Genomic DNA, 22,164 nt, shown 5'->3' with positions numbered 1-22,164 from the left:
GGCAATCATTTCAGGAGTCTGCTGGTGTTTGTGGTGCCATCTGGGAAAACATATTCAGATGAGCAGACTGTCTCTATCCACTGAAGCCCTTTCCTGAGGGATGCCAGGAGCAGAGTGTTTCTAATGTCAATTTCTTTACAGAAGCCTGTATCAAGGAAGAAGCAGTTGCTCTCTATACTTTTTAAAAGTCAATTGATTTTAGCACATGAAAAAATGGGCATTTTTGTGCTCTGGATCCATAAAGATGCCAATTAAACAAGGACCTTTCACTGCCACTTTTAAATGCTCTCTGACAATTCAGTTTTGCAGCAAGTTCATTCTTCCAGGTCAGATTATTACTACATTCTTTTCCAAGAAGACAGAATTACCAGGGCACACAGTTTTAAACACATTTTTATACAATTAGGATACTGACAAGTACTTTTAAGTCAGTCACAACACACCTACAAATATGACTCTGAAGCTCAGTCTTCCTTTTTGCAGACAGATCTAACTCTAATCCTTTCCAGGTAGCAAGAAAAGCAATCTCCATGATTACTTAACCTCACCAAAAGCAAAGTAAAGGGATTTAAACACTAAAAAAGTTCCAGGCCACAGTTTCTAGAAGGACGAATGAGATTTAAAACAGCACAACACATTTAAAACAAAACTGGTAGTTTATCACCTAATCATATTTCAGTTAGATCTAGAAAAAAAAATTCTCTGATGAGCAATAGATTTCCATTAAAGAGTGCTGTTTCAATAACACTGAAACTTCCTGAGGTAAGACTGTTTTCTAAACCAGCAAACTAAAAAAACCCTCAATTTCCTGCTGAAAAAGTTACACTGAATCTCTTTGTTATTGACTGTATTTAGATAGGCCAAACAGCATATTGGGAAAATGAATTTGTTGGGCCTCATTAAATGTATTTCAGAAAAGATGAACCTGAGCTAAACATCAGAATATTGTGCTGGAAAACAAAAAAAAAATCAAAGCATCAGACCTTAAAGCTTTGAATCATGAATCACTCCTAAAGCTAATAAGAATCCTAGGTATGAGCAAGCCTCAAACAGGAGGCTTATCCCTCAGAATGGTTGGGGGTTTTTTTGTTGCCTATCCCCAAAGTTTTCAGCAACAGAAGATGCAAACTCTCAGCATGCTGCCATTCCAACACCATGGCATTTCAACCGAAGTGGAACTAGCAGAAATTAACAATTTGCAAATCTGGCTGAAAAGATATATAACAGTGATACATCCCAGATTTGCAGTACTAGGAGTTATTGTGATGATTTTGGGTGTTTTTTTTAAGAAAAGCATCAGAGCAAATGGCTGGATAAAAACAGTCTGTGACAAAAACGGCTTTCCGAAATGCATTCAACAATTCCTGTCTCCAAGAAGAGTAAATCCACGAGTGAGTACCGAGTCCTCCAGCATGTGCATCAATGAGAGATGCTGCCACTGCAATCCCTTCGGGGAGACCCAGATCTCTCGCGGCCTCTGGTGTCAGACCTTTCCCAACAGCCTCTCCAGGAGACAAGACGTGGTTTCCTGGGCAGACACAAAACAAACCAAACACCTGTCAGTTTACCAAACAGAAAAACAAACGTGTGTGTTACTGCAAGAGCTCCTTTCCTCTCCCTCCAGTTAAGCCTGGTATCTATAAAACAAAGAAGTGCATCAAAGAACGCTGTGTGATGGAGTATCTTTCATTATCTGTCTGCAGATTAAAGACAACCGTGCCAGATCAGGCCGTCCCATGGCAATTTAGAAGTTCAAAAGCATTCAATATCCTATCTAGCCACAGAGAAAGATTTCACCACAAGCAATTAGATTCTGCCTGGCATCTCTCCAGGAGACAGGAAGTGCAGAAATCCCAGGTTCTCGTGGAAGGTGCTGCCTGCAGACGTTCTCTAGGCATGGAAGGAGACTCAGCTCGGTCCTTGCTCACAAATGAACACTGCACCTGTTGCACAAGGAATGCACGAGGAACTGGCCAATTTTTTTTTTTCCATTTCCATCCTTTCCAGCAGTTCTACTAGGAATAAGGTGGCTATAGCAACAGAAACTCTGAAAAAGAAACTGGCTTAAACAGCAAATTCCTCCAGTTGCAGCTGTATTTCCTCACAGACTTAAATAATCCCTTTCTGAGCCTTCTCTGGCCTGTGCAGTGTGAAGAAGACAAGAACACAACCCTGCCCTGTCACAGGGAGCCCAGGGGCAGGTCCTGCCAGAACACACACCCAATTTTGTCTGAGCTTAGAAGAACAAATCTAGATTCTTTTAAGTACCAGGATTTAGGGACACCCCTGAGAGCCTCCTCTCAGCTTCCCACATCTGGAGCAGTGAGACTGAGCTCCTGGGATTGCACACATTTCCATATTTATCCAAAAGTTTGGGGGTGACAGGCAGAAAGCTCAGAGGGAGCTCCCACAGACCGTCCCTGCCAATGCCAGGGCTTTCAGTACCTACCTGGAGTGTATACTAAATTCAACAAATCTGGGCAGAGTTGGCAAAACTTCTCTTTAAAATAAAACAAGACTATTTTCACAGTCAGTTTCATTGAGAATGTTACACCTGAAGCATGTTCTGATATGTAGAAAGGACATAAAACATTCTCCACAACAGACATTAATTAAGAGGAATAGCATATCATAAAATTTTAGGAATACACTAATTCCCATGAGCATAAACTTGTAAAAATACATTTATAAAAGCTGACTGTTTGATAAAAAGGTTATCAGATTAAATTCACAGGTCTTCAATTTTACATATCACTTAGATCTTTGCTGAAAATTATGTTGGTTCTTCATTTTGAGAAGCTACATTCTCCTTCTGCCCACTTCCTGATGGATGCAGTGTATGGAGCACTTTGGGATCAGCACACATAGTTTCACATTTGCTCATTTCTCCAAGAGTTTCTGCTCTGTTGACAGCCAAATATCTCTGCCCCTGAAATTCCAGGCTGAACCTCACACTGGAAATTTAAAACAGGTCTGTGTAGCCAGAACTGTTGCACTTATTGTATTTATATTTTATACTCAATATTGGGGGCAGTAAGCAAACCTCATCGTTAAGCTTTATACAGAAAGACATGAGGACATTAAATTACCTCCCCACAGGAAAAAAAAATCTGTATTTTATTATTTCTGCACTTTATTAGTTACTTATTGTAAAGTCAAAACATCATCCTGCCCTTTTCAAGAAATGTATCTTTTGCATTTTTCCCCAATAAGCTGGAGTGCAGGATGTTCCTCTTTAAGAGACTTTTGTATTAACATTTCTGGTTTTTTAAGACACTGGAGAAAAATACCAAAGCTGTCTGCTTCTCCTGACATTCAAAGACCCTGCAGGTGGAAGGAAGTTCAAAAGAGTTCATGCAGCTAAACCCACATCTTTTTCTTCAAAATCAATTGCCTGACCTGAAAGCACAACCATGGTGTACATACAGCATGAGATGAAATTAATCTGAAATAAAACCTCTTTCCAGGCATGCCATTCCATGGTTGGCTAGTTCATATCAGTCATACCAGTCGAACACTTTCGTGTGTAATTATTATGTAGTTACACTCCGTTTTAGAGATCAGGGCTACTAGCAGACCAAATCTTTTCCTACTGGCTTCTCAATTACTGTATTTCTAGTTAATAAGCACTAAGGGAACAATTTCAGAGAAAAAGATAATCCTCTCCTCTACAGCAGCACAAGAAAATGACCCAATATTTCCTTTGGTGCTGGTTATTTATCAGAATGACCAGCAGCACTGCCACCCCCATGGGCATAAAGTGTGTGAGGACACGTAGGGTCATTTGCAGAGGCTGCATAATCATCTTGTATTTTAAATAAAATAATTAACAGTAGTCTGCTCCATATGTTTTAAAAGTCAAAGCATGCCTGAACAAATATTCCTTGACTGAAAGCTCTTCCCAGCAACTGGGAAGGGGGAGCAGTCAGAAGTCACCCATGGCAGGGATTGCAAACGGGAGCTCCTGGGTCACCCAGCAGCCAGGGAGCGCAGGACAGAGAAACTGAGCGCACAAGGAGAGGATTCTCACTCTGCCCCTTTCCTTCACCTCCCAGCTCTACGGATCAAAGCTCTGCCAGGCCCATAGGAAATGTTCCCAAGGAGCTTGGTGAAAGGGAAGGAGCAGGCTTTGCATGGGCACTCGTTCTGCCACCAGGAATTTGGAAATCCCCCCCGCACAAGTGTAAGTCAGTGTGGAATGGACAGAGCCTTCACTCAACCTCATGGGCACAGACCTGGGGAGTGAATTACCATTCTCATAGTTCAATCTTCACCAAAAAGCAGGAAAACTCAGCTAAGCATCAGCATGCTTAGAATCTGTAAGTGTAAAGGTATTAAATGATAAAATAAGAAAACATAAAAAGCAACCAATAAGGAGACACAATTTAAAAAGTGAAGTTTTTGGCGCAGATTGTGTTCCAGTCCTAGACCGGGAGGGAGCAGATTCTTGCTTGCGCAGAACACAGCGGCTTAGAAACCCTGGGGCAGCTACTCTGAGCACAAAGGCATTCTACAGCTACACACAGCAATTCGGCAGCAGGTGCTGCCACCCTTAAATCCGACCTGTCAGGGGGAAAGAAGCTGGGGGAGGAGAGGGAGGGAGAGAAGGAGGGAAGGGAGAGAAGGAGGGAGAGGTGCCTGCACACAGGCGCGCAGTGAGAGCAGGACGGGCGCTGCATAAAGGAGGCACTGAAAGGCCCGAGACTCCTCAAGGCTCCTGCCAAAGTAAATGTATCGAGTCTTTTGTTTACAGTAGTCTCCTGTGCGAGTCATTTACCTTTGCTATAATGACTTCCAAAATTAGAGCTAACCAAACAAACCCATAATGGCTGAAGCTGGAGGACTTTCTGTTTCACATTGGTGCAGCTGTTTCACTAATGCAGCGCCTTAATCCACAGCCTTTCATTTGGGACGAGACAGGCTATTTCCAGCTATTTTTTTCCCTATAAAGCCGTGAGTTTACAAAAGGAAAAAGCTGTCTGAATCTCTTCCTTCTCTTTTATCCTTCTTCGAAGACTGATGTTAGATTTTGCTGTGTTCAAGCTTTGTTTAAAGAATTTATGTGCTACCGAAGACCCTCTGCCTTTTCAGGTGCCTGCCACAGGAACCAGCTATTTACCAGACACAACACATGAGGCAGATAATTCCTCTTCAGTCACCTTTAGTGATCCAAATTCACTGTATTGGCTCACTAATATTGAACAGAACGAGGTACTTCAGGATGTAGCCCCTTTTCAAACAACAAAGGTGGGAGCAGCCGGACCCCAGCTGACTCCAGCACAGCTTTTCATCTGGCAGAACGGGGCTGCAATTCGTATATTTGGCTGTGTAAGTGCATAAAAAATATGAAAGGAAGCCAATTCAAAGGAGATGTCCCTTCACTGAGACCCAAACAAACCTGAATTTGGATGTAACGATCCCTTGCCCAAATCCCAGCAGCCTCAGAAAGAAACACAACCCAAGGGTACATGCCGTCCCCATTTCACAGCCCCACCCAAACTGAACAATTAAACTGCTTTCTGATTTAAAAGACAACACAGAAAACAGATATCCTGTTAAATAAGTGATAGAGAACATGCACTGAAGAAGTTATCTCGTTAAACAAACAGTGCTGAATAGGCATCAAAGGAAATAGGACCTTAGTCCAAAAAAAAAAAAAAAAGTACTGTCCATTCAAACGTAACAAGAAATGTAAGGGATTTTCTCCCTTCATGTTTATTACAAAGCATGCAGATCATCTCCATTTTTTTGAATTTCATAGTATTCTCACAATGCCAAAAGTCTGGGATATGCAGGGAATCTCAGTAAACAATATACATTGTCCCAACCCGATCTCGCTCACAATACATTATCAAATATCCCTCTCAATTACAGACAATACTCACATTTCACTGAGATGTGTATGGCTGATTTTTCTACAGTTTTTACCCCAGCTGAGCAGTCAAAATAGCACTAAGATGAGAAGGAAGCAGAATAATGATGCTGACTGTAAAATTATAATGCTAATTTTTTTTTTTTTAGGACTGACTGCGTGGTGGTTAAAAGATGTTAGGAACAGTGAGATTTGGGGCTTTTTTAACCTCCAAATAACCTCCATAAAACTTCCTGGTCGGCAGTTAAAGTCTTCAGAATTTTCATTGAGGAAAACCAAAACAAATTGTGGTATTATACGCCAGCTTATTTAAAAGTGAGGAAAACGGTTAAACAAAATCACTTTGGCTTTCTTCAGTTCAAAATTCATCTCTGTCTACACGAGCTGCCACAGTAGCTCGAGGCAAATCTAATTTGGGGCCTTTCCATCCCACTCTCCCCGAGAGCCTTTGACTGAACTACATCTCGACTACCTAATGTGTAAATACTTCAGGCAGGCGTATTAGGCTGCTAAACACTGGCAAAATCAAATCAGGCAGATCCTGGTTCATTAAGCTGAGCACAAAATTGGTCAGCAAACCAGAGGTGCCGACTTCAACAAAGATTGCTCGGCCTTTTTGGCCCAAGGAATGAGAGCTTACTCCGTGTATAAATTGTAAGCTTTCCCGGTGAAAGGTCGAAAGGAAAAAGAAATTCTGCATCGTTGGATCAACAGGCACGTTATGATGGCTGGGACTGAGTTTTCTTTGCTAGACTGCAGTGAAACAGTGCAGAATGAATGTGTCCTGCTGTGTGTGGTTCACTGCTCACTGCTGAACTCTTCCTGGGTAGAAAACACAGATATTTGGTGTCTTACTAAAGCTATAGAATACAATATCTTGATTTCTTACTAAGTAATTAGAGGGAATGTATTTACATCCAAATTTAGCTACCTGAGCTCAAGTTTTTGCTTGCAAACAATAATTTCACTAGGCTGGTAACTGACATTTCTGTATGTCTTTACAGCACAATATTCCTCAGAGTCTCTCTAGATACAAAAATCAGTGCAGATGGCAGGACTACTGCTCTACTTTCTGAGTTGCCCTGCTCTTGTACAGTACATTGCTAAGACCCTAAAGGCAATTTAGCTTGTATTAATCATGGATTATTACTTAACAGATTTTTTTTTAACTAGATGTTTTTTAACAACTCACATGATAACAACTCCTCTTAGAATAAATAATTACCCCTTTTTCCAAACTGAAATAAATGCCAGACCCAAAACAATCTCATCAGTTACTGAAAAGACACTTTTAAATCTTTCAGCCAAAGCTTATTCCCCACCACATTCACACAGTATCCAGTTTTCATATCCGTACTGAGAAGAGACTGATGCACTGTAAACTAAAAAAGTTCGGAAATTAGCCAGGAAAACAATTACAAGGATTGAGAAGTATGATAGTTCACCCAAGAGTTTTGGGGGGAAACCTCAGTGTTCTCCTTGATCATAGGAAATTTGAGTCTGTGCAGGTCAAGCGTGTCCCTGAGGTCTGCCAGGCAGGAGTAGGAAGTTAAATCAGATGAAAAATCAAGTGTGTTCTTTAATTAATGCATTAATTTTGAGATATGACAGCAACCAACAATCAACAACCTTTGCTCTGAAGTGGGCTCTCCATCACAGGAAATTATAAAATCAAGATTGGTTCTAAGATACACTTTAAACTACTTAAACATTAATTTTAAGGAGTCCAACAGACTCTGATTTGGAGGAAGTCAGCAAATTGTTTGAAATATTCCTTCTGATTTTATGAATCCTGACTCATAAAGCAGACAGCACTGCTTTAAAAGTTATCTCAGCAGGAGGCTGAAGCCAAAAAAACGATGATGAATAACAAATGGAGACCAGGGAGAGGAAGAGTCAGGTAAAAAGGAGGAATGGCCCAGAACTATTCTGAGAAATGCCTCTTTTTTTCTTTTCTTTTTTTAGAACAGTATGAAAAATAAGGAAGGAGGATAATATCTCCGAGAGTTAAATATTGAACAATTACAACAGGCCCAAGTCTACTCAAAGCTTCTATGAAATTTAAAACCAGCAATTCAATGAAAAAGGTCCTAGAAAGTTCCCAAGCCCCCAGTGTTGCCAGAGTAGAAGCAAATATAATTCCCTAGGCAGGCAGAGTCTGAGACCAGAACTCTGTGAGTGGACAGTGGAATATTTCTTTATTACTATTTTTTAAAAAGATCTAAACTTTTCCAAGAGTTTTCTAAGCCATGAGGGATGGAGGGACAGCACACAGTACTCCTCACTTCTTAGAGCAGAGAGGAGGAGAAGTGGAAAGGAGCCACCTGCCAGCAGGACTCAAAGCTGATGATAAGCAGGGTGAATGATGCTTTCTTCCCTGGTGGAAGAGGAATGGAAAATGTCACCCAGGAAACATCCTGGAGAAACTTGAGCCACCCGAGTTCAGCTCAGCCTGTTCAAGAACAGTTATTGGAAAGAGGAAGAGTATCTGGGACTAGACAGCAAGGAGAAGGCTTGGAGGTGGAGGGGCAGATTTTAGCCATCAGTTTATCAATGATGGGAGGGAGGGAGAAGATCAGGGACAAAGACCCTTCTCAGTGGCCCCCAGTGACACTACAAGTGTGACAAGCACAAACTGAAATACAGGGAATTACATTTATACCGAATTAAAAAATGTTTTTATTGGGGAGAAGTGGTCAGGACACTGGAACAGGTTGCCCAGGCAGATTTTGGAATCTCCACCTTTGGAAATACTTAAAACTCAACAGGACACAGCCCTGAACAACCTTCTGTAGGTGACCCTGCACTGATCATTTCAAGATGGATGGCTCTTCTAATCCCAGTGATTCATGTGATTCAGTGATCTCAAGATGGAAAAAGTATAAAATAAAACAGAAATCACAGGAGTGTGGAGCTTTTCTGAGGAAAAGCCCAACTTCTTCCTGCTGAATCATGTATTACAAAATAATGCCTCGAGCTCTCAGGAAGGAGACACCCAAAAACCTCTCTGCACTGTGCCAGTTTCTGCTCCTTTGCAGTTGCTACAGCTCTTGGACAGACCGAAGTGACAGGAAGCCAGAAAAATGTTAGCATATTTGGAACACTATTCACTTGTAAATTCCATGGATTTTGACAGCATGTAAGTGTAAATATCCTCTGATTCATCCTTTTAATTTTGTTTGAATTTGCAGTGTGTTGTAATTTATTGTGGATAGCAAAAGACCAGGGAAAGACAGATAAAGGCATCCCATACAAGAGAATCCCTTTACTTATTATTCTCTACCATTTGCAAAGTACAGTGTTTAAAGCTTGTTGCTGCAATGCAGCTTTATGAAGAACTGGCAGCTACAAGCTGACCTGAAAAAAAAAAAAAATCATCAACATCCCCTTCTCTCAGCCTTCAAGGAAATCCCTCATATGCTCCAGAGCATCTGGCATCAAAGGCCTTGGAAGAGACAGGGAAAACTGGCAGAACGAATGGATTTCACCATTCCCTCCACAGCTGCTGTAGCACTGAGTTAATATTGACCATATTCTCCCACCCAGCAACGAATCTCCCATTTTCAGCCTAAACGTAAATAAATTAAGAGAACGTCCAAGTATTAGAGCTGACAAAACAGAGAACCTAAGCAGACTGTATTTAAAGTGTAAAAAGGGAGATACTCAATGCCATTATTAGCTTTGTATGTGGAAGGATTCAGTGGCACACGCAGGAATGTAACTATTGATATAAAAAGAGGTTTTCTGTACTATCAGTTTATTAATGAGTACTTCAAAGAGCATTAGGAAAGAACATCCAGTCTTCCAATTATACAGATCCATCTTGTCAGGACATTCAAAAATGGCATATGCAAGTGCCCAGGTCCATAAAAACATCAAGCCTGCAGTTCCCAAAGTCCTGGAATTAAGGAGAGAGTTAAAAATGGTGTTGCAAAGTGTTGGGGCTGTCCATTAAAGCACAGACAGAGTGTTAGAAAAGGGAGGGGAGTAAAGAACACTAAGCAGAAATGCACTTTAGAGTCAAGTCAAACCCTTCTTTATTTAACACATAGTGCCAAAGTGTAAAAAACCCCCAACAAACCAAAACAAACTAACAAAAACAAACAAAAAAACCCACAGAAATCCTCCTGGTGGAAGATAGGGGCAATTTGTGGAAAATTGAAAGCATTCTTCTAGAAGGTGGCTAAGAAGGATGAGTGGGGAAAAGACCCAAAATGGAATTTAGAAGAGATGTCTAAGGAGAAGAGGCTGTTTTCCTTATGCCACCATCACCCCCAGAATCAAAAATGAAAGAATTCTTCCAGTTGTACACTAAAGCAAATTAAGCAAAACTACAGCTATTTCATTAATATCAGTTTGCTGCTCCAGCTCAGATGAAAGAAGGTGACAAACTGCCCTTTACAGAAGCTACAAATCCTATAAGACCAGTAGAACCTATTCTGCAGTGCCCACAATGCTCTCTCACACAAAGCCACCATCTTCAACCCAAAAAAGACCTGGTATGAAATATTACCATTCAATAAAAAAATCATTATTTGGTCCCTTAAGTAGACTCTGAAGTAGAAGGCTGTGGTGAAAATTTATCAGGCGTTTTCCTCCAAATGGAATGTACGCTCCAGTACCCTAGGAGCTCTACAGTACATGAAATTTTAACGGAATTGTTAATGTCTTTCTAGGTTTTATAATACCACAAAGAGATACTCATCATGTGCTTTTACCACAGCAGATAACTGCTAATGCCTCTAGTACACAACACTTTCACAGTGGTTTGAATACGACTCGTCTTCCACTCTCTTGGTGAGCAAATTAATGGGATCAATAAATTTTTCAGCATCTCCAGATAAGACTCTTTACCTTCACAAACCTGATCAGTAAATTCATGATGTACAGAAGGGACCACAAACAACTTGTTATGTGGATTCCCTGAAAGGTTAGTCTGCTCTGAGAAACAGAAAATGTCAAAGGCCTGGGAGTTTTCAGATGTGAACCCACGCCCTGATATGGGAAAGGTTTGTGTAAGATCCTAAAGGTCAGATGTGAGGGTCTCCCTTATCAACAAGGTCAAATGTTAAGTTAAACTGAAACCAAGAGGAGTGTACTCCAGGAACCACAGCACTCTGATTACAGTAAATGTATTTTTAAAGGGCAAGATGTTTTAAAAGTGATGCTTCAAAGAGTATTTACCAGAATAAAGAAATATGCACATTAAAGAAGCTGCTCTCAGGTAATTTCCGTAAGTATTTCCAGTGGCATGAAAGTCAAAGCTACTTCCAAATGACAAAAAAAAAAAAAAAAATCTATTTGTAGCTCTTCATCTTTGGTTCCCTCTGATTGGAAACAATAATGATTTTAGTAGATATTGAAAAAAAACCCAGCAAAACAAACAGCTTTTCTGCATATTTTAAACTGGTAAGTTTTGTATTTACTTTTGTTACAGTCAGAAAATTTTGCTAATTTTATCTTGTGACATTTTGCTTTGGTTAAAAGAAATGATGATTCAAAGCCTTGTTATCTTTTAGGAGAGATACACGAGAAAAAGGCCATTATCTCTCTTTACCAGGGGAACGTGCAGGCACTAAAATACATCCTTGCCTTTGAGCTAAACAAACCTTGAGCAGACAGACACAGGCTCAGAGTAGCTTGAGAACAGAAGAGGAAATTCCACCAGAATTACTTCAGCCCTGTCAGGTTTTTGGTTTTGTTTTCATTTCAGGAGGAGGTTTTGAGCATGTACAACCTCCCTTCAACCTCCTCCCACCCGGGTTATCTGACAAGCTCCAGCTCCTTTATCTGCAGGGCAGCTCAGTGCCCTGCTTCCCATCCTTCCCTGTCAGCTGTGGCGGCTCTGATGTTCCTCTGGAAGCACACACTGTCCAGGGAGGACATTCCCTTGGGATAAGGGGATGCACCTCCAGCAGCTGTTCCCCTGTGGGCAGCACCCTTGGGCACTGCTGTGAATACAGCTGGAGCTGAGTTTGGTGCAAGCTGTGATCCTGTGGTGTTTTAGGGCTCCTGGCAGGGATGGTGACACCGCGGGATGTGTGGGAAGGAATCTCCCACTACCCAGGACCATTCCAGCTGCAGTCTGCTCCGTGGCTGAATATCACCTTCCTGGTGGGTGGATGTCCTGATGAATGTGAGGAAAGCTGAGCTGATTCACAGTGCTCCTCTCAAGCCCGACACCGCAGAACACATTAAAACAAGCAAAGCCCCCAACTCTCATTGGAACACTGATCCCATTCCCCCACATTCAGGGACACTGGTAAGATTTCAGGGTGGCAGAAAGCAAAGCACTTCCCTGGGACACACCACCATGGAGCAGCTCCTGGGCAGGCTGAAGTGCTTTGACTCCTCCTGAAGCTAAACCCTTCCAAGAGGCTCCACGAAACACAGAGGAACTCAAAGGAATGGAATGGTGGCTGTCCGAGTTCCACACTGGCGCAGCCAGCTCCTCACTCCCTCTGCACAGACAAAGGGATGAAGGACAGTCTCCTGCTTTTTGTGATGTCATCACACTGCTAAATATAACAAAAGCAACACCTTCCTTTTTTAAAAAAGGCAAGGTTAGACAAATGGTCAGAGAAATAAGCTCATATTCTCCCTGGGGCCAGGTTTCAGCATTATTATGCAAATAGAAATTGTCTTCTGCTGTGGATTCACCTGAGGGAATCCATCCCAGAATCTGAAAACCGAAGGATTTCTCAAGGTGAGCACAAGCTGCAAGTTCTGGCCTAAGGTTTGGAGCAGTTTTGGAGGTCAGACTGTGCTTCTCCAACTCCAGCCAAGACCCTCTCAGGGATCCTATGGCTTGTTTCTTTAAAAAATCCCACAGTTTTCCACTGAACTAGACACTTACACCAGCAACTCACAAGAAATACTTTTGCCTTGCAAGAAACGTATCAACAGAAGTTAACTTACTGATTTATTTTGTAAACGTTGTGTTTTAACAAGCACGGAAGCCTGATACTGGGAATTGATGATTTCTCTCTTAATGAATGTTGAGCCATATAAAGGCCAGCGTTATGAGGCTCCCATCACAACAAAAGGCCCCTTTTATTAATGGCTACTTTATCATTTAAAACATGCCTGTTGTTACTTAAAATGGCAAATTGCTTTGCACTGTCCTTGAAGTGCATTGCATAAATATTGTATTCAGGCTTTAGCTTACACTTCATAAATAATTTATTTTTAAAATACCCTTCCATGAGACCACCAGCTGGCAAGATGTTCAATTTTCTGGTAAAAACATGTATTTATTGCAAGTCTTATTTTGACTTGTTGAAGATTTGCTAAAAGCCACATGTGACAGATGTTCTAAGAACTGTATTCAACCCAAAACCTCAGGAAGCTGAAAACCTCATTCTCCTGGTAAGTTTTTTACCTCGGCATGAGCAGTTTCCTTTGCAGGGAAAAAGCTGAAATCTATTCAAGGCAGCTTTCAAGTACTATTTTCTGATTACCCAAAAATGACTGATAGCAGATTATGTGATGATCAGAAAAGTTTATCGATTTCACTACCTTTCTTTTCACTACAATCCTTCCTCCACCATTTCCATTTCATGTTGCTCATTTAAACTGCTGTACAAACTTGTTCAAAGTGCTCGACATTAAAAAAAAAAAAAAATCAAAGGAAATTTCAGATAATTAACTTTGATGAATGAGCATATTTTAATTCATGTCTGGTAATATTCTTGTTAATGACATGTCTGCTTAGGACATCCATTAAAAGTCCATTAACTTAACAGGGAAAGTCTAATAAAGTTATCCTGGAAATTTTCTGGTATATTAACGTTATGGACTTTTAATGAATATCTGCTGTAGGAACTGCTATTAGCAAGGCTACTATTCTAATTAAACTTGGGCTCTGAGAGTGAAAAAAAAAATGTAAAAAGATAACAACAAGCAGAAGTAGCACCTCTTTTGAAAATGACTATGAGGGAGATAGGTACAGGTCACAAACCATGCTATCACTAACGGCTATAAATTACTATATTGTAGCTTTTTTTGTAGCCTGCCATCCAATATACCCACATCGAGTGTGTCCTTCATGTCATCAGTTTCTGGGGCTCCTTTTTACTCTTCTATTGTTGAGACTGAGCAGTACAGAAAGGCCTTCCAGGCCTTTCTGAAGGGAAAGGAGATAAAAAATTTAAACACAGTTTCTCACAATAATGCAAAGTAAAAAATGCACTTAGGAAGTTTGTTCCCTGTGGGCATCTCAGCAACCCACTGGAAGCTGCTGACATTCACAATATACGGCAAAATATCTTTTTACACGTATTTATCTTTTATTCATAGAATCAGAGAATGGGTTGGGAGTGACCTTAAAGCTCAGCTGATTCCAACCCCTTGCCATGGGCAGGGACACCTTCCACTAGACCAGGTTGCTCAAAGCCCCATCTCTCTCTATATATTTACATCTTTTATATAAATATATATCTTCACACACATAAAGTTTTTTTATTAAGATGAATATATATGTATATTTATTGATATTAATATATATCTATCTTTATTTATATCAATATATATGTATAATAAACCCCAGCCCTGATATACCTATTTTTTCATACTTATCCTTCACCAGATCTTCCAAACCAATCATTTTCCAGAAACTGTCATCCCAACCTCTATCTGACATGTATGTCCACTTGCACACCACTGTACAGAGAGACCTAGAAAAGAGACAATACAGGCATAGAGTCAGGCAAATGAACACATTTGAGTTTAAGCTTGTGACTAGAAACAAGTTCCTGCAAAAGGATCTCTTCTCCACTGGTCAAAAACTCCAGCAGAATGCTCACATTAAAAAAAAAAAAAAATCAAAACTGGTTACTGTTTGGAGTGCACGTCTTGAGGACCTTAAAAGGACCTTGTGTTTAAGATTCTTCTCTGCTGAAACAACTCCTGGTCTGGCCACTTCACTGCATAAATCAGTCAAATAACAGGCTGTGCATGTGCCTGGGGGAGAGCAGGGCAGGAGCACAACAGCTCTGGAGCAGCTCAGAGGGCTGCTCTTGCAGGCTTAAATGGCTGCTTTGCACATAGCTTGTCCTCAGGAAAACTTTGTGTTACTTCTCTTTCAACTGAACTTTCCAGTTTCTTTCAGAAACTCTTACAGTTACCAGGAGATCTGGATGATGGGGTCAGATGCACAATTCTCATTCCTGAGAAGCTGATGTTAAACTCTGCCGTGCCAGGACAGCACCAAAGGGCACAGGCAGGAGCAGAATATACACAGACGACAAGAACAATCCCAGGAAGGTCTGTCCGAACACACAGAATGATTTTTATCAATATCCCCAACCTTATTCCTCCCCAAAATATGAACAATATTCTTGATGATTTAGTATTACATTGGCTGTTTTCTATCTGAACACTAAGAATCATCTCGAAAGATCAGTATTAAACTGTGCTTGAAAAGTCAGCCAACTAAAAGGTATTAAGAATGCTAAAAACCACTGAAAACTGGAGCTCTGTGTAGTCCTGGGAATGCCACAGTACCAGCAAGTGCAGGGGAGCTCAGATCCATCTCGGGGAAACACATCATCATAACTGTTCTCAAAGAGAAACCCTGCTCAGAGGTGGATTTTCTTTGATGTTTTACAAGACAGCTTATTTGTGACTCATGTTTGGCCAAGGTGAGCTTACACAGACATATTCTCTTTATTAGGATGGTACAATTTGAACGTGTCTCTTCAAAGCAAACTCAGTTTTACTGAAGCATTTGACTTTTTTTTTTTTTTCAGTTTTGCATAAGTAAAAACCAAATAAAATTTTTCTCTTCAAAATTATTTTTTGGAGTAAAAGGAAATCTTCCCTTTCATCCAAGAAAACTACCCAGGGACTGAAATATGAATCACAGAATGGGTAGGGATGGAAAGGACCTTGAAGCTCGTCTTGTTCCAACCCCCTGCCATCGGCAGGGACACCTTCCACTAACCCAGGCTGCTCCAGGCCCCATCCAACCTGGCCTTGCACAGAAAAAAGAGAAGCTATTTTTATTTCCTATCTGCAAATCAAAGTTAGAGCTTATGGCCACTGATCCTGCAGGCAGAGTAAAGCCAAATAAGAACAGGAAGAGCCTTTCCACACAGCTGAAAAACTATCTGGGAGTTGTATTCCATGTTTTGGAGGGGGTTACAACAAGAAGCAACATCCTCTTATGTGACACTGAGCTGAAGATGGGATGGTTACATGGACTCTCTAAACTCCTCTTTCCTCATCTGCGACAGAAATGTGTATTTTAAATGTCTTACGTTTCTTTCCATCCTGTTCTACTGGAGTAACCGTGTTTTTACAACCAGAGGACAAGCGATGGTCATTCACATCCCACTGGTTGTAAAGGTGAGTTGGTTGCTCTTTGCTGCAAGAGAATAATTTACATTACATATTCTGAGGGAAAAAAAGACATTTGTTAACTATTTATATCCCTATAAATAAATGCAGTCAATAAATGCAGAGCTGATTTCAAGACCACTCTTAGAACACTTCTGACACCCCTACCCCCTTTTTTTCCCCTCTTAATAGTTTAAGAATAGACCACACAATCACAACTCAGTGTCTGTTTGAAAACATGACCTGTAACTACAGCAATGACAATGTTGATATAAGGAATTCCAATTTCCAAGGATTTGAAAGCCAGACACAGAAATCTAATTAGGACCTTTGACAAAAACTGGGTGAATAAATAAATTCTAGGCTGAAGAAAATACTGGGAAAAAATAAACATTTCCCCCAAATCTGTTCAAACCTCTAGTTAAAAGGAAAAATAAAGACAGGGTATTTGAAATAAAAAGCACTTCATCACTTTAGGAAAAATTTAGACATAAAGAGTGAAAAACAATGCATCAAGTTTTCCCAAATATGGGAAATACCAAATCATAACAAATTATCATCAAAACCAAATATGTCTTTTTCTAATTAGATTGAAGCTCTGAACTAAAGCCACACCCTGAAAAAGGCTCCAAAGAACATGTTTTAAACAGGGGCCTGTTGTCCCACACAGCTCCCTTTGTGGAACACCACACCACACACACGGGCCCATGGAATCGCTGGGCATGGGGAGAGATCACCCCTTGCCAATCCACAGAATTCCAGCAGATCTGAGCTCTCTGGCAGGATATGGCTGGACTGAACACATCCTGTAGATTTATAAATGCAAAGTGCTCACAGAGCAAGGATAAACAGAGGAATTTGGGTTGAATTTTTAACACAGTATGGAAAAGGAACTGGGGAAGACAACTCTTCCCAAATGAATAACTGGCAGATCTCTAAGTGGAAGGTTCTGGTATGAAAACCAGTCTCAGATCTGAGCTAAAACACTATCACATTATGTTGGCAGGCTTTTATTTCCATGGCCACAGCAAGAAACTCAAAATGCTTGTTTTAAACACAGTCTGAGCATTTAACACTTCTCTGGGATTCAATCTCCTTCTTCCACTCTTGCTGCCACTCCAAAATCAGGTGTTCAATGGAACAACACGTCTTCATACAAATCCCTAATATCAAAGAGAAAGTGTCGTACTGCAGAGAGGCATTCTGCTCCCTTAGATAATAGTTCAAAGGAAAAGATTTCTTTGTGATGGCCACGATGGATTAACATCACCATGTGCTTCAAAAGCACCTGGATGGGTTGAACCCAAACCTCACCTGACGAGGTGCTCAGTCTGTATGTGCTAGAGAGCTCTATGCAGACGCAGAGAGAACAGTTCATTCACGGCTTGTCACCGCTGAAGCCAATGCTAAAAATGTATATTTTATATATAATATTTATTTGTGTTTTTATATATATTAACTTTATAGGAAATCAATCAGAAATTCTCCCCCAGAGAATCACCCCCAAAAGGGGATAGCACAACTCCTAACTTGGAAAAACTCTATCCAGAAAGACACTGTGGGAAAGAACCACCTGAGGAACCAAATCAGTACACCTCCAAAGAAAGCCTCGACTATGAGAAAATTGTATATTTCGCAGAACTCCTAAATTTGATGAGATGAAGGGCAGACATTAAACAGAAACAGTTCTGATATCTGCCATGGTATATTCCATTTTTCCTATTTGGCAGCGTTGCCTCAGTTATTTGGTCATGAACACCAGACTTGTGCTGGCTGAAGCTGGATGAACCAGATGGGTTGAAGCAAATGCTCCTCTTACTTTGTTCCCAGGATCAGCTGGGTTCAAAGGTGCAGAGGAGAGGCAATCCCAGAGGGAACAGTCTTCTCCAGACTGCCAAACCCAACACAGGATTTGAGGAGCCATACATGGAACCCCTCAGTAGCACGAACCATATGTAGCCAGTCTGAAATACCATGAGCTTGGAGACTCTTCCTCAAGCATATTCCCAGCACAATGAAATGAAAGATTTCCTTTCTCTGTTCAGAACAAAAAGTTTTGCTTAGAACATTCCTGCTGAAAAAAAACCCCAAAAAAACCCAACTGTCGTGCATGGAAAATTTTTATTTTATTTAAACCAGATTTTCAACAGGAAAATGATTATATTTAGAGTTTCCTACAAGTTTCTTGCTGAGGACTGACTGGACGTGCTAAAGTCCTGCATGACCAGAATCTCAGCAGTCTTAAAAACACAGAACCTGTGAACACACTTGTAATTCCCAAGATGCTGTCTGGAAACAGCTAACCTGTGAAAGGATTCAAGGCAACTGGACCTGTGATCACTCAGGCAATCAAAATTTGTTTCTATGTGGCTCTTCCCACATTATCTGCCCATTCTCAGTACTTTCTCCCACTCTGTTGTACTTCTTGGAGAGAAGGAAATCAGATACACTGATAATGGGGATTACTGCATGCTCTAAGTTATCAGCATAAAAATGTATCTAGAAGTCTCAAAAAACTTCTCCACAACTACTTAGAAGTCACCAGAGCTTCACACTGTGGTCCATTCTTTGTTGACACATGTCCCACACTCCAAAAGAGATAAAGGCAGCACGGATATGATTCCCAAATCTGCAGAGATCCTGCCCTGCCTGGGACAACATCTGCTATGAAAACAATCCTTGGGGCTACTCCTTAACTGCAGTTATCTTGTGGAAGTCATCCCTAATTTGAGTATAGGTTGATAGGTAAGTCCCATCAACTAAAAGTTACTAAAAGAAACAGTTTTTTTCCTGAAAAGTGACCCCATAAGGCATTCCTACGTGAACTTCCATTCCAGAGGGCTGGTACAAGATTAGTTAGCCTGGAAAATGAGTGAGTCACCATCTTGAAAAGCAGAGAAGCCCTGGCTGGGGCATCCTGAGGTGAATGGCAGCTTTGTTCTCAATTCCAAAGCAAAAGGATCTGCTCCATTCATCCCAACTGCTCAGAAATGAAGCTAAACTCATGAACTTAATTAATTTTGTAGGCATCATTAACAGTGCAGCAGTTCAATCGCTGGATCACTGAACTAAAGCCAGCTGCACCTGCTGAGGGTGGTGCCAAAGCTAAATCCTACAGGAGCAAGGACAGGGTACAGTTAGATCCCAAAAGGAAGAGTGTGCAGTAGGATAAAGTAACTCTCTGTGGTCTGCTGGGCAGATTTATTTAAAGCTACAAAGAATCAAAAGCTAAGAAGGCTTTATGATGTTGTGAACGCAAGGAGACCTGAAACAATGGAGTGTGACTGTCACAACATCAAATGATTTTTCTTTTGTTCTACAAAGTTTAAATTTAAAACAGATTTTGAATTCAAATTGCAAACCAGGGCGTAGATTCTGCTCAAATGAACGTCTCCACATATTGACATCTGGGCCAGGCTGCCAATGTCGTCCCAAATTACGCACCCCACAGTCTCAAGGCTTTTCACAAAAGCGAGCAATTTACAGCTCTAACACTGTCACAGATCTGACTGTGGTTTGTGCAAAAATGTTCCAGGCAAAAAAAAATTGATACCCAGCACACATACTCCCAGCATCCAAGAACAGAACTGGGCATTGGTGCTGCAACAGCCTAAAATACAGTGGAGGTTATCACAGAGCAATAGGAAACCTGTAATTATTCTCTGCTCTGTTACGGTAATGCCACATCTATTAATCCACAGCCTTTGAAACAGAACCGTTGGATGCACGTCCACCACTGGCATTTAGGGAAAATGACTCTGCCTGCTTGGTGCATTTGGCTGCTTGGGGGAAACAAGGAAAATTTGTCCTAAGGGAACACTTCTCAAGAAAGAGGAGAAGAAAAGTGACATCTGATCATCGAGTCTTGAATTGTATGGAGTGTCTGAGATGCTGCCTCTGCTGAGCATTTGCTAAAAGGAATCAGGGCAGAGGGTTGAGCTCAGGGTGGTGTAGAGGAGCTGCCCCTGCTGTCCCTCAGCCCATCTCTGGGGCAGGTGGGCTGCAAAGCTCAGGGGGAGAGAGTCTGGGTGTGCCCTGACTGCATTCCCCTCCTTTCACTCCTTCAACAGCTCTTTAATTGCAGGTACTCACAGCAAAAACCTGTCAGGGGCTGCTCCAGCCACCCAGGCATGCAAACCCCCAAGTCCCTAACATTTACAACACGTTACTTTTTATGATTATTGCCGGTGACCCAAAGCCTATGAAATTCCTGCCTGCCCAAATCCATTGTCTTAGCAAGCTGTGCAATTTGACTCTTGCCTGAAAAGGGTTTTCTTCTTCCAACACAACATTAAACAGGCCAAACAAAGAAGACAGGTGGGCAAGCCTGTTTGGGACAAGCAGCAGACACATTCCCAGTTGCAGTCACGGGACTTTCAGTCTTTGCGTGTCTGAGGATTTAAACCTATTCAGTAAAGGTACCAAGGAAATTATTGTAATCAGCGTTAGTAATTCTACCAGCTTCAGTCTTCCTATGCTCTGGATAACACTTCTATTTATCATAAATAATTAAAAGTGGTCTGGCTGCCATTTAAATTTTTTGAAGGAAGTTAAATACCACAGCAAAAGCAAAGCTTTCTCCCTACTTTGAAATCTTCACTAAAGGCGCAGAGAAAAAATATTCATACAAATAAGAACTATCCAATATCATGATGAAAGGCAAACATTTGTTCACACTAAGACTAGTGGAAATTTTGTCATATTTCATAGGTGAAATAGGATTAAATTCCAGATCTCAAACCTTAGAAGTTAATGTTAAAAAAATTACTTGGATGTTTTCTTTTTCCTCACTTTTCCTCCTTTTACCATGAGGAAAACTGAGCATCAGAAAATAGCTCTTCAGTTTCCAACAAAAAGGATTTAGTAGAAAAGATTTCTCTTTCTAGTAAGTGTGCAAGTAGAAGACACCAATCCACAAAGCCACCAACCAAAAAGACAGTGAACAGCTCAGGACCGACAAGCTGCATACCTAAAGGTAATGCAGACACTGGTGTTTGGCTACTATAATACCTTTCTAAACCCTTACAAGATTTTTGGGGTTTCTGTTGCTGAAAAAAAATTATGTGGAAGTATGGTGTGAAGATTTCATGGCTTTTCCTTCAAAGCTGTGGTTAAAACATTGGTTTAATGATTTAATTCCCCCCACTTTTCCTGAACACTGCTGACTCAGGGAACTCACAGGGTCCTACCAGACTCCTTCCCAACCAACAAGACCAAATTTGGGGTTAAAAATCTGTGAACTTGTATTCAGCAGCTCTGTTGCCCTCCTCACATCTGGAAAGCCAGAATTCTCACTGGACCGGTGGCACAGCTTATATTTAAAAATATAAACCAGGTCTCCCTTTCCCTGCCATAAATCTCGCTGCCAAGGCAGAGCCCATGAAAGAGCAACAGCTCTCTTTTAGGTGAGAGAGAGGCCCTTAGGGAATGGCAGCTGCATCAGAGCCCTTGGGGGACTGGGATCCATCAACACCCTTACCAACAGGCACAGGCGTTACACCAGGACTTCCAAACTCATCCAGACAGGGCTTTTAGGTCTTTTGTTGGCATACAGGATGTAGGAGTCATGGTTCTCCTGAGTTCACGCCACTCTGTGTGCATGTGCAAGTCACTCAGCCCTCAGCAGCAAGTGCTGAGCAGGAACAAAGTCTTTCAATCAGCAAATCAAAAAGTTAAAACTATTTTTGTAAAGGGGAAAAAGTATTAATTAACTCAAACCTTGCTCTAATACTTGATGTTCATGCTGTAACACTTAGAGGGTTTTGGCTGGCTTTTTAAACCACAGGATTTTCTAAGCAAGTCTGTTGCTTACTTAAAGGGACAGATTTTATTGTATGAAAAATACAATTCACATTTGCAATTTTTCTACACCCACATCTATAATTAATCTCCTCTGAATACAGCCACTCCCTGACGAGATTCCATGTTATATTTAAACTCTGGGTGCCACTTTG

The 22,164-nt window shown here is 41.0% G+C and overlaps 1 protein-coding gene across 8 annotated transcripts in view; it reads right to left on the bottom strand.

Moving 5' to 3' along the window:
- The window catches only part of FGGY (FGGY carbohydrate kinase domain containing), a 127,195-nt gene that overhangs the window by 63,662 nt on the left and 41,369 nt on the right, over positions 1-22,164 (bottom strand). For 6 of the 8 annotated variants that reach the window (XM_066192916.1, XM_066192914.1, XM_066192913.1 and 3 more), the window contains 2 exons: positions 14,432-14,547; positions 1,400-1,528 (listed from right to left, as the gene is read on the bottom strand). In XM_066192916.1, the coding sequence (XP_066049013.1) occupies positions 1,400-1,528; positions 14,432-14,547 (245 nt within the window). Of the gene's footprint in view, positions 1-1,399; positions 1,529-14,431; positions 14,548-16,131; positions 16,219-22,164 lie in introns of those variants that run through there. The other 2 variants (XM_066192918.1, XM_066192915.1) reach the window with 2 other exon arrangements.

Source organism: Chamaea fasciata, unplaced genomic scaffold, assembly GCF_029207755.1.
Source record: "Chamaea fasciata isolate MVZ Bird 193981 ecotype frontalis unplaced genomic scaffold, bChaFas1.0.hap1 SCAF_10, whole genome shotgun sequence".
In the NCBI taxonomy this organism is placed as follows: domain Eukaryota; kingdom Metazoa; phylum Chordata; class Aves; order Passeriformes; family Sylviidae; genus Chamaea; species Chamaea fasciata.
Note: the sequence above shows the minus strand (reverse complement) of the source record. Positions and strands in the feature narration are given on the sequence as shown.